Genomic DNA, 11,892 nt, shown 5'->3' with positions numbered 1-11,892 from the left:
GAATAAAATCATGGCATTTGCAGGTAAATGGATGGGGTTGGAGAATATCATGCTAAGTGAAGTAAGCCAATCCCAAAGAACCAAATGCTGAATGTTTTCTCTGATATAAGGATGTGATTCATTATGGAGATGGTGGGGCAGCATGGGGGCACTAGATGAACTTTAGATAGGGCAAAGGGGTGGGAGGGAATGGGAGGGAGCATGAGGGTAGGAAAGACAGTGAAATGAGACAGACCACATTACCCTAAGTACATATGAAAACAAGAATTGTATGACTCTACTTTTTGTACAACCAGAGACATGAAAAATTGTGCTCTATTTGTGTAATGTGAATTGAATTGCATTCTGCTGTCATATATAACAAATTAAAATAAATAAAATTAAAAAAATATTTGTGGTAATTACCAGATAGGTGCATCTCTGCCAGGTATAGGACAGAAGCACGAGCCTTTCCAAATGAGTTCAGTGACCTATTGGGAAGTTTGTTTTCCCCAAAGGAATATTTCTTTAAATTTTGGGAGCCAATGGGAGCATAGCTTCTATGTCGAGGAAAATTGCTGCAGAGCCATCTAGCTATGTGGCTGTCCCATAAAACAAAGGATATTGTCTGCAGCCTCTGGTTTATGGCTTTGGCTTCGTATCCTCTCCCCATATTCTTGATGGAAATGTCTTTCTATCTTCCCTCCCTACAAGACCTGCTCAATGGGGACGCTGCTTGTTTTAGCTGAGTCTGGACATCTCCAAGTATTTGACTCCTACTTGCGTGAATGTTTTCCCTTGATAGTCATGGGTGGGTAAGGAGGGGAGTTTTATTTTCAAAGCACTGGGGGTGGTAGTGGCTTTGTGTTTATTTTCTATTGTTCTTCCAGCACTGTATAATTGGTATAATTTTTCAGTGCACAAACTCTGAAGCCCTGAAGCCTTTATAGAAAGCCGAATCCAGTTGGCATCCTAAGTCTTGGACAAGAACAGCACATCAATTTTCATCTGCCACTGGCCCTGGGCATTGGGAGGGAGAAAATATGTAGGACTCCAGTTTTTTTTTTTTTTTAACACCTAATTGTTTTTCTCTGTCCTTAGTGAGATCCAGGAACCTGCTGATCTATGAGGAACAATCTCCCCTGGAGGAGTCCTCCAGTCCAGCCTCGCCTGGGGAGCTTGGGGGCTGGGAAAGATCCTCCCTGCTCAGGGCCTCAGGGCTGGAGTCCCTGCCAGATGTGGATCTTCCCCATTTCATTATCTCGAATGAGAGCGGCCTGGAGAAGTCTGTGCTGTTGGAGCTGCAGCAGCACCTGTGAGTCCTAGGACGGCTCTAGCCCCATGGTGTGCTGAGGATGGGATCGGGGGAGCCACCTGTTAGGGGGCTAAGGACTCTCCTAGAGACCTGGAGTGGTTCCTTGGCTCTCCTGGACCTGTGTCCACGACCACTGGCAGTAGGGAGTGTCTGCCTCTCAGCAGTGGTTTCCCAGAGTGGGGAAAAGGCCTAGTGGAACTCCCTGATGTCCCCAGCATCAGTTGGGAGGTAGCGGTGGCACCAGAGTGAGGGAAGGTCTGAATCCCCCTCAAAGCCGCATAACAGCAGGGTTGGCTATGCAATCCCTCAGACTGTTCTCTAGCTTCCTTCCAACCAGAGGGAAAATAAATGTTTTGTTGTATATCAATATACATTTATAGTTTCTGTGTCAATTCAGATGTATTAACTATAACTGTGGATTCAGTATGATTTACCTGCAATGCTTGGGGCTAGACATGCTTTGAATTGAGAATTATTTTTTATTTTGGAATATATTTGCATATGCTTAATGAGATATCTTGCTGCTGGAACCCAAGTCTAAAGGTGAAATTCATCTGTTTCACATATATCATAGACACATAACCCAAGGGTAATTTTATACAATATTTGCAGTGCTGCCTGCACTATAGTGTTGACTACAACCTTTCACATGAGGTCAGGTGAGGGATTTTCCACTTGTGGCATCCTGTTGGCCCTGAAAGTTTTAGATCATGGAGCATTTCAGAATTTGGATTTTTGGTTTAGGGATGTTCAACTTATATAAACTTATAATTACATATTTACATTGGGAATAATAAGTGCTTAGAGGCCCTGTGTGTGTATATTTTTCCATATTGCAAATACCTTGTATTGGGCTCTGATTCTCCCTGAGTTGTTCCTCTTAGATAGTTATGGGGAAAACACACTTTTGAAAACATAAAGGCTGATAGGACCACAGGTATTGTTCCTGGGGGAAGTACCTGGGTGTGCCCATCAGCATACCTGGGTAGTATAGTTGGTGATTCAGCTGAGCTCTGCTCCTGGGCTTCCCAGCACTCAGGCTGTTACGGTATCAGTGGGAAAGATTGCATTTCACATTCTTCAGCCTTCTTCCCTCCACCCATTGAGGGAAGGTTCACAATTACATATATTTTATATGTATCATTATACATGTACATTTAACATTTACTAGTGCCGAATGTGTCAAGCACGTTACAAGTGTGCTGTCTTATAAATCCCTTTAACTACCCGAAGAGGTAAGATATTATCTTTATTTCCATTGTAGAGAAAATCTGGAGCCACCCTGAAGCTCTGTTGGATAGAGCTACTGGATTATTTGGCTCATAACTCCAAAAGAGAGGACATCAAGCCTTTTCTCCTCTTTACTAAGCCTTTGAAAGTCCCATTCAAATTCCCCTTGTTTTGTGGTATCTCCTGGATAGCGAAGGCTTCTTAGCTCCTATCCGAAAGCCTAGAGACTTCTAGGCTGTTACACAATTTGATAGTGTCTTTATTTTCTGTTTTAGTATTGTTTCAAATTAATGCACTTTAAAAAATCCTTATCTGGATTATTAGATCTTCAAGACCAGGGATTAGCCATTATCCTTTTATTTCTCCTTCCCAAAATTTAGCACCGGGCTCAATATCCTTAGTAAATACAGTCATCTAAAGCAATTTATAATAACCAGTGTACAGCCACCATGCTTATCCTCTGGGCTGGGATGCCTGGTCTTGAGTGGGGATAAAGGTAGGAATGTGGACAAGTGGGTAGCAGGGGACATTGAGAGGAGAGAATTAACTAGGGAGTGAAAAAGACAAGCCTGGTTGTGCCCCCCCTCCACCGGGGTTGCAGCCATCCAGGGATCATGTGACACTGAGAAGCATGGGATTTGTAGCTAAAGGTAGTGGCTAATATTTTTTTTTTTTTGATGCCTTTACAGGGTCAGCACTAAACTGGAGGGGAACGAAACACTAAAAGTTGTAGAACTCGACAGAAGAGTGAACACCACCTTCTAATGAGGCCGCCTCCACCCCACCTACCCTGCTTCCCCTAACTCTGCTTCTCCATCCCCACTCCACCTTCACCAGGTTCCCTCTGGGTCGCTGGGTCTTGATGGAGACATGGATAGGCGTTAATGGTTGGGATGGGAGACCAGCCTGGGTTTTCCGACTTCTTGCCCTGCTGCTCCCGAGCCCGAGGGAGCTGGCATCTCTCCTCCATTTCTCTTACTGCCATAGGAAATTGTTTCAGGGGTGGGGTGGGGTGGGGTGGGACAAGCAGGCTTGTTTCCACCTTTAGTGCCAAAAAGATACTGCCTGATTCGCCCCTGTAAGGTGTGACCCCTGCCCCACCCAAAAAGAGATGACTGTTTCAGTTGAGACCCCAGACTCTAGCCACAAAACAGCATGAGGCCTGTTGGGATTTGGAAAGCACTGACTTTTGTCCTCCCTTGCTCACACCTGGGCCTCCAGTGTGACAGCCCCATCAGCCCTGGGAGCTCCCGGGCATCCTGACAGTACCCTCTCTCCACTCTGCCCTTGGAGCCCTACTGGACTGCCCCCCACTCTGGTGCAGGCAGACTAGGGCCCCCCATCATATTCTCAGGCCGCAAGTGCAATGCCTGAGGCATCAGGCTTTTCTCCTCCAGGCAAACCTGCCCACCCCGTTGCTTGTAGAACCTCCCCACAGCCTCTCTCCCTCCCCCATAGTTCTGCCTTCCCAGCTTCTCCTCCCCATTTGTAAATAGTATTTATTAGCTTGCCAAGGCTTCCCACTGGCAACCATGCTGAAGAGATTCAGGGCCTCCCTTGAAGCTAGCAATATCTTCTGTTGGCCTTCGGACCTAAGAGGGCACTGGGATCCCCATTTTCGATATGATGTTTTATTTGCTTCCTTTTTTTTTAATTGGAGGTCTGTAAAATAATGACTATGGAGAAATAATGTGTGTCCCCTGTTGGATGAACTCAGAAGGAATGTGGCCCCGTGGCCAAATGCTATCTCCAGTTCCCACACCTGAGAAGGGAAGCCCTGTCCCCACGGCAGGTGTTTCCGAGGACCCTGCTCCTGCCCTCTATACCTGCCTCCCCCTCCCTCAGTCCCACTTTGCCCTCCCTTAACCATCTCAGCTGAGGGTGGGGGCGGATGGCATCTGGTGTGCACATTCTTATCTTTTATGGTCAGGTTTGGCTACTTCGCAGCTCACCCAAAGAGATATAACCTAAGCCCCAACCCACATTTATTATTATTTTTTAATGATTAAAAGTAACTTTTGTAGTTTAAAAATTTTTTTTCTCTTTCATACATATAAGAAATGGAAATTGCCTTTCTATTGTACAAGGTAGAAGACTCCCTTTAAATGTTTTGATGTTCTTTTTTCCCCCTCTAGCTTGTAAAAGATTTTGTGCAGGAAATGTGCTTGCATTGTCTACTTTAGTTTTTAGTAGCCCCTGAGGGCCTTTATCGCTGGCTGCCCTCCCTCTCCCTCTCCCTCTCTCGGTCTCTCTCACTCTCATTATCTACATGGCCAATGGAGCCTGTACCTAAGAGGGATCATGTCCACCTGGGCCTCCCATTACATATCAGATGTAGGATGTGGTGTCATGGGCATCTGCCATCATATTCCCTAAACAGCTCTCTGCTTTCTCTGCCTGGGTCCACTTGGGGTCACCAAGGAGAGTGACCCCTCTGTCTCCCTGCTGTGAGCGGAGGTTTGTGATGGGAGTTAGCTGGGCTTACCTCATAGTGTGTCAGAGCATGGTGGCCCTGCTGTCTGTAGGGTGCTGGCTGTCCCTCTAGGGTGCTGGCTGCTGGTTCAGACATCTGGGCTGTGAGGAGGAGGGGCAGCTAGCCACTTCTGCTTCTGCTTTCCTTGGCTCCACCCTCTCAGGATTCTGATGCTTCTGGGCCTGGCTGGTGTCTGGAAACCACAGGCCTCAACACACACCATCCCTTTCTTTAAATGCCAGGTACTTATCACATGTAGGGGCACCTTTGGGGCCCTAACAGCAAAATCACAGAATTAACTCTAATAGGTGCTGAGAAAGGTACTCAAATGTAAGGGCAGAAGAGAGATATGGGCCAGCTCATCTATGTGATGCATCTGAACCCGAGCGGGTTTATAGGTAGCCAGGGTAGAAAACCCCACTCTTCTGAATAGATGCAAGAAGAGGAAGGAAACTTGTAGCCCTTAGTGCTTTGAGGATTTTATTTTCTCCCTATCTATCCTTGCTGGACATTGCTCTCTCCAAACAACAGGGCTTTTGCTGTGGGAAACAGAAATGGAGACATACCCTCCCATTTGAGGAATGTCCAGAACAGGGGACATCAACCAGAGAGCTCAAATGACCTCTTAAAGAGGCTTCCAAGAGCCAGCCTTTCTGCTTGTTTGAAAAAGTCTCTGTCCATCACGGTTGGCTTGGGCGAACTAAACGGTGGTCCCTTCAGGAGGACAGAATGGGGTTGAAAGGACACAGAAGAGCGGGATCACACCAAATTGGTTCCAAATACTTAATGGATTTTTGCACAAGTCCTGTTCAAGGGTTGAGCTCAGAATATTAGTGGATTTGTTTTCCATAGCAAGCAAGTAGGCCCATAAATCAGTCAATAATTTGTGGTTAGCTCCAAGGATTTCAAATAGTGGCAGACATTGGCACCTGAACTTCAGTTTTGACAAATCTGAGACTGTTAGAGCAACCAGAAACCATAACAATAAATCTCATTACATTTTCCATCATGTAAACAGGTTTTCCCTCTTCTCTTTCACTGATTACACGAGTGAAAGAAATATCCTGCAAAGACTCAAGAGAACAAGTGATTTTTTACTAGATGAGAAGTGAGTGACCCAGGCCCCCCACCCCACCCCGTGTGGTTCTTTCTACAGCTCTCAACTTTGCACTTAGAAATGGACACTGTAAATGAGAAGGCTCAGCGCCAGCTTTAAGAAAGAATTTCTGGGAAGTGTCAGGACACTGGAGTCTCACTCACAGAGCGTTCTAGAAAAGACAGCTGAACTAAGTTGCTCCATGTCAGCAAGAGGTGGGGGTGGGATTTGATATCAATGCAGGCAAGATTAGATAACCTTTGGGTAACATAAACAATTTTGATTTGCAGATCTAGTTTATAGACTGGGAAAGCAGCTGCCAGTTCACCTTATTTACAAATAACTATAAATTCAGATTTTTTTTTCCTTATTAATCTCTAGGTTCAGGTTGGATACCAAAAGGTGGTCTGAGCCTGATGTGGAGCAGGGGTATTGAATTGATGCTTCTCTACTCAGGCACTGAGTCAGTGTCCAGTAGTTTTGTCACACGTGCTTTATTAAAATTCTTTTTCAGCATTTCATGTCCCCTCCTTTCCCTGTTCAGACACCAAGCAAAAGCAGAAGAGCAGAATCAGAGGCCCCTCTGGGCCAGCTCCTCTGAACACAGGTGTGCATGTGAGCACCACCCAGAAATGGAGACATACCCTCCCATTTGAGGAATGTCTATCCCTGCAACCTGGCCAAAATGGGGACCTGGAGGAGGGAGAGAAGGCTTGGCCACCCCCTTTGTCCACCATAGGTCACTATTTTGCTTCTGTTGAACCTAATCTTTGAGAAACCTGGATGAGAGACCTTGGCATTCCTGCTTGCAGGATTGGAAGGACCTAGGAAGCCATTTGCCACAGGGGAGTCCCAGAGTGAGGGACCTCCCAATTGAAGGTTTTCAGCTGAGACAATTTGCACATGTAATAGGCTGAGCCTGCCTGAGAAGACAGGAGAGAGGAGGGGGCTGTGAGACGGGGACCCAGAAGGATCCAGAGACGGATTCCAGATCAATCATTCATCCATCCATTTATTCAGCTACCCCTCAGACTTCAGTTTGCTAAGAGTGCTGCCTGAGGCCACAGGGAATGTTGGGGCATAAGAGAGACCGAAGAAGCTTTATTTAATCAGTAGCTATTCAAAAGATCCAAGTGCTAGGTGTCCCTCTGTCTCTCTTTCCCTCTGTGCGACACACACACACACACACACACACACACACACACACACACACGCCTCCCTTATCTTTGATACTTACTTGTGCCTTAAATGTGCCTTATGTATGAACCCAGGATGACAGGAACCCCTTGTCCCGGGAGATGTTATATGTAGACTTATGAGATTGAAGTGAATGTAGGGAAAATAACTTTTTCCAAAACCTCAAAAATGGTTTCCTAAAAGTAAGCCACTGTTTTTAGGTTCACCCATCAGGAGAAAGAAATAGGGTTATATCCATTAGGAAAATCCATTTTATAGAGGTGCAATCACATCAAAATAAATGGACAGCCAAGATTAAAGGTATTATAAATCCTCACTGCAAAGCATTTTCTGAGTGCAGAGGAACCTGGTCCATCTGAGGATTAATGCTCCATGCTTCTGTGGTCAGAGGGTCAGAACTCACCAGAGAGAGAGAGAGAAAGCCTAGGTGTTTCATTATTTGGGGCAACAAAATTCAGGAATGTTTTGTTTGTTGTGGTGTGGTTTCCATAGAGGAGGGAAATAATATTTGGTGGTTGTTGGCTGAGGTGTTGGATGTTGTGCTAAATAAGTTTGCATCTTTTATAGATACAGAAAACAAAGGCAACTAGTTAATCACCGTGAGGTGGGAGAGAACCGAGTGAGATGGAGTAGGTTGAGCACATTCCTTTTGGAGGGCACTGTTGACGACATCAGGCTGTGGCAGGGAAGAGTTTCTGCCAGTGTGGTGGCCCTGCTGCGCCTGCTCAGCTCTCCCTCTCCTGCAGAGCGTGCTCCAGATGTCTGTCTCCTCTCTTTCACATCCCATCCTCTGTGAGTTCCAGCTAGCAGCCTTTGCATTTGGGAAAAGGGAACCCAGGGGTTTCAGCTCTATTTCTCTGCTCTTATCCCTCGCTCACCAGCTGCGTGGAAAAATGAACTTTTTGCACTCGTGGTCTACGCTGCTTAGAAAATCTCTCTTTTAGATAAAGTGCTTTATGAGTCTATGGAAAACACCAGCACTCTCTGCAAACTGTGAGTGACCCTTTTTGAACAATGGTGAGCAGCCCCTGGGCTGTCACCATCAGTGAGCTTTAATGTCTGTTCTCACAGCAGGCTTTCCTCTCTCTTGTAGCAGGTTATATAGATCAGCAGTGTTTAAGTCTAAACACATTGTAAGTCTATTACCGGTCCTGTTGCATTATTTTTATGGTCTTTTATTCCCTATCCTACTAAGTAAATACCAAAAAATTTTTTAAAAAAAGCTTTGTATTTAGTTTGAAAAAAATAAATTGAAATTGTAATACATTTGTATTTCCATTTCTTGCAAATAAATATTTTTCTTAAATAGTAAAATGTTGTCCAGTCTTTAAAATCCTGGTAATGTGGTTTTAAAAGCATTTTGCCCTTTTCCAAAACACGGACTTATGCACGTACATCTAACCAATCTCTCCTGATTATCTGGTCAACGTGAAAGCAGCAGCTTATGTGGTGCTAAATCCAAGCCAAGAAATGTAATTGTTTTTTTCAGTCAGTGACAGGAAGAGAAATCGTTTTCTCCAGAGATTTCACTAGCCTGACTGCTATTTGCGTTGCCTCCTCCAGCTATCCCCTAACTAGACTCAAAGGTCTCTGGCTTTGATTTTGCTTTCCTGGTCTCTGGATGCCTGAGAATGAGACTTGGAACTTTGAGCCAGAAAGGAATGCTCCTTCTTCACGTGAACAGTTGAGGAGGAGGCCTAACACACGTTCATGCTCCAAAAACTTGGATGAAATAGTTGATAAAGGTCAGTGCACTGGAGCAGAATAATCGTCATTCCATTGCACTCTCTGGATCCCAATGTAATTTTCTCTACTCAGAGAAAGTAGGGGCTTCGTTTAATCTCAGAGTGAGTGCTCCAGGAAGTTAAAGTCCAAGGGTACGGACCATGTCCACCTGGGGGGGGGGGAAGAAGACTCCCCCTACCTCTTTGCAGCATTCTTAGCCTTCTTTGGTCTTCTTTGCCCATGGCCTTTCCCTCTGAGCAACTTGACCTTCTCTTCTATTCCTACATGTGTGGTATATCCCTGCAGAAGAGCCTGTAATGGAAGCCCCTTGCTGGACATGATCTTCCCAGTTGGGGGTGGAGGGAGTAAACATGGATTTAAGAACACTGGGTGTTTTTATTTACTATATTGCTAATGCTTTAACATCTAGCGCCTTCCTGGGCCTGGAGGGCCTGCCCTTTGCTCCCTGTTCCTGGCCTGTGAGCAGGCCTTTCATCCACAAACCAACCACACAGGGGCCACACCCCAACCACCTCCGTTATGGGCTCTTACACACTTCTGATGCTCTGGGCCACTATACCCTGTTCTAATCACCCCAGAGCCAGGTACCAACACAAGTGGACACAGTCCCTATATCCCAGACCTTGATGAAATTACTCAAATTAGCCAATTCTAAACCTGCTTACCTTGTCTTGCTTGTTCTTGGATAAACCACAATAAAGGCTTTTGCCCACATTTTGCCCTCTCTCTCTCTGCTTGCTAGCTGACTCTGGAATTCCTCCATGTGGCCCCGTGTAAGGTAAGCTGACCCTCATCTTGGAAATCATGAGTAACAAGTTCTCTTTGCAATGGAAGTTGTCTCCCAATCTGCTGGCCTCACCAAACCTGAACTATAATAAAACCTACATTCTAAAACACATTCCTTGGGCATTAATATGTCACATTAGAGGCAGATCCCAGACTCTCGGGCATCTGGTGCTTCACACATGGGCCTGTTGTGACTTAAATTGTGTAACACACATTTATTGTACAATTCATGCTGGTTGTCACTTCTGTTCCAGAAAAGAGAAGTGAGACCTATGGGGAATTGTGCATTTGTTGCTGGGAAAAGAAATCAGGTGTCTAAATTCCTAATCCTGTGCTTAGGTTCCAGCACAGATCATGCCCAACTTTTCTGCAATTGAGGCAACAGAAGCAGGGAAACACTGACATGCAGGGTGTGGGATCAGAGTGGGACCCAGGAGATGGACACCTGTGGCCTCTGGAACTAGTTGTACGATTAACTTGCTGGCCTTGGGGAAAAGAGATGCTTACTGAGTATCTGTTCTGCACCAGGGGGTTTTTGTATATTATCTGTGTTCTTAATTTCTCCAAAAATTTTATGGAGGATATATAATTGCCCCCTTTCACAGCTGTAGAAACTGGTTCAGAAAAAGTAAAAAATCCACCAAGGTCATATAGGAAACTAGGAACAGACCAAAGGTGTGAGTCTAGTCTTCTTTATTTTGTAGTCTGAACTATATCCTATGCTGGATATAGGATATAGCTGGAGCTTAAAGATTTTTACCCATAGAAATAAAGGAGTTAACCCACATCAGAGGTTGCAAACCATCAGCTCATACACAGTTGTTTATGGTTTAATCCTGGGCTGTTTCAAACATTTTAAAATCATTGGTTAATCTTTTAAGATTCAAATATTTAAGAAAAATAAGATACCAGATTTCTGTCTTAAACTCTTGAGTGACAGCAACTTCAGGAGCTGAGTAGAACTTGAGATGCAGGCCATCTCTGGGTGGCTACGTTCACCCACACCTAGGCTGGTTCACTCATTCTGATACTTCCCTGGGCCCTCTGTCACCTGGATTCACAGCTTCTGGACTTTATGGTGGCTGACTCTTTGGAGGTTACAATAAAGGAAAAAATAGGTGGTGAACTAGGAGGTGCAGAGGGTGGTTATTTTCACCAAGGGACAGGAAATAGGAATCCCGGGCAGGGGGAAGACAGGCTGTGAGTTGTAGAGGCATCTGCACATCAGTTGACCCTCTTTTCATGATAATCCAGTTCATGATAGCCGGAGGTCTGTTTTTGCTCTTGGAGATAAATCTTCATTAATCTAAAAAAATTTTAGTAAAAATATCTGAGTGAGGGAGCTGGAGTTGTGACTCAGTGGCAGGGTGCTTACCTGGCATGTGTGAGACCCTGGGTTCAATCCTCAGCACTGCATATAAATAAATAAAAGATCCATTGACAACTAAAAAGTATTTTTAAAAAATCTGAATGAGCTCATTTGCACAAGACCTGGTGCTCTACCTGGAGCTCTTTCTCATGTCCCCTTATGCACCTGTTAATCATCAAAAGGAGGGTGGGACAATCATCATTGTCCCTGATGCTCAGCTCAGGATATAGGGCCCATAGAGACATGTCCGCCTCCACATTTGGTTATGTGGTAAGTAAGTGCAGGGAAGAACCACAAACCAGCTGCCCTGATGTCCCTCCTAGCACCATTTTCATTAGCCATGCTTCACCTGGGCAGGGGACACTCTAGCTGTCCTTGTCCCATGAGCCTTCAGTGGAATTACATATATCCAAGATGCCATTGCCATGCACTTTTTCTTGATGTCTTGGTTGTAGCGCAGGATTGGGGACACTCCCAAAGTCATCTCTCTTGAAAGGGAAAAAGAAGGAAGTGATTTCCAGCAATACTTGGTTTCACCATTGGAGAGGATGATTGCCCTTGGTCCCTCAGCACTGGATGGTCACGGGCAGGTGGCATGAGTTGATGTCGTCTCCCAACGGGCACCAGCTGTGGCTCCATCTCTTGGCAATTTTAAAGCAGAGTTCTGGCCCCGCGAGGAGAGCATGTGTTCTCCTCCTCCC

At 45.3% G+C, this 11,892-nt stretch overlaps 1 protein-coding gene across 1 annotated transcript in view; it reads left to right on the top strand.

Moving 5' to 3' along the window:
* CREB3L2 (cAMP responsive element binding protein 3 like 2) overlaps window positions 1-8,578 on the top strand; it is a 112,965-nt gene extending 104,387 nt beyond the window's left edge. The window contains exons 11-12 of the mRNA XM_081286321.1: window positions 1,081-1,294; window positions 3,214-8,578. Of these exons, the coding sequence (XP_081142447.1) occupies window positions 1,081-1,294; window positions 3,214-3,289 (290 nt within the window). The 3' untranslated portion in view covers window positions 3,290-8,578. The remainder of the gene's footprint in view (window positions 1-1,080; window positions 1,295-3,213) is intronic.
* Window positions 8,579-11,892: the final 3,314 nt, after the last annotated feature.

This window comes from Spermophilus citellus, assembly GCF_964194105.1.
Source record: "Spermophilus citellus genome assembly, chromosome: 3".
NCBI lineage: Eukaryota > Metazoa > Chordata > Mammalia > Rodentia > Sciuridae > Spermophilus > Spermophilus citellus.
Note: the sequence above shows the minus strand (reverse complement) of the source record. Positions and strands in the feature narration are given on the sequence as shown.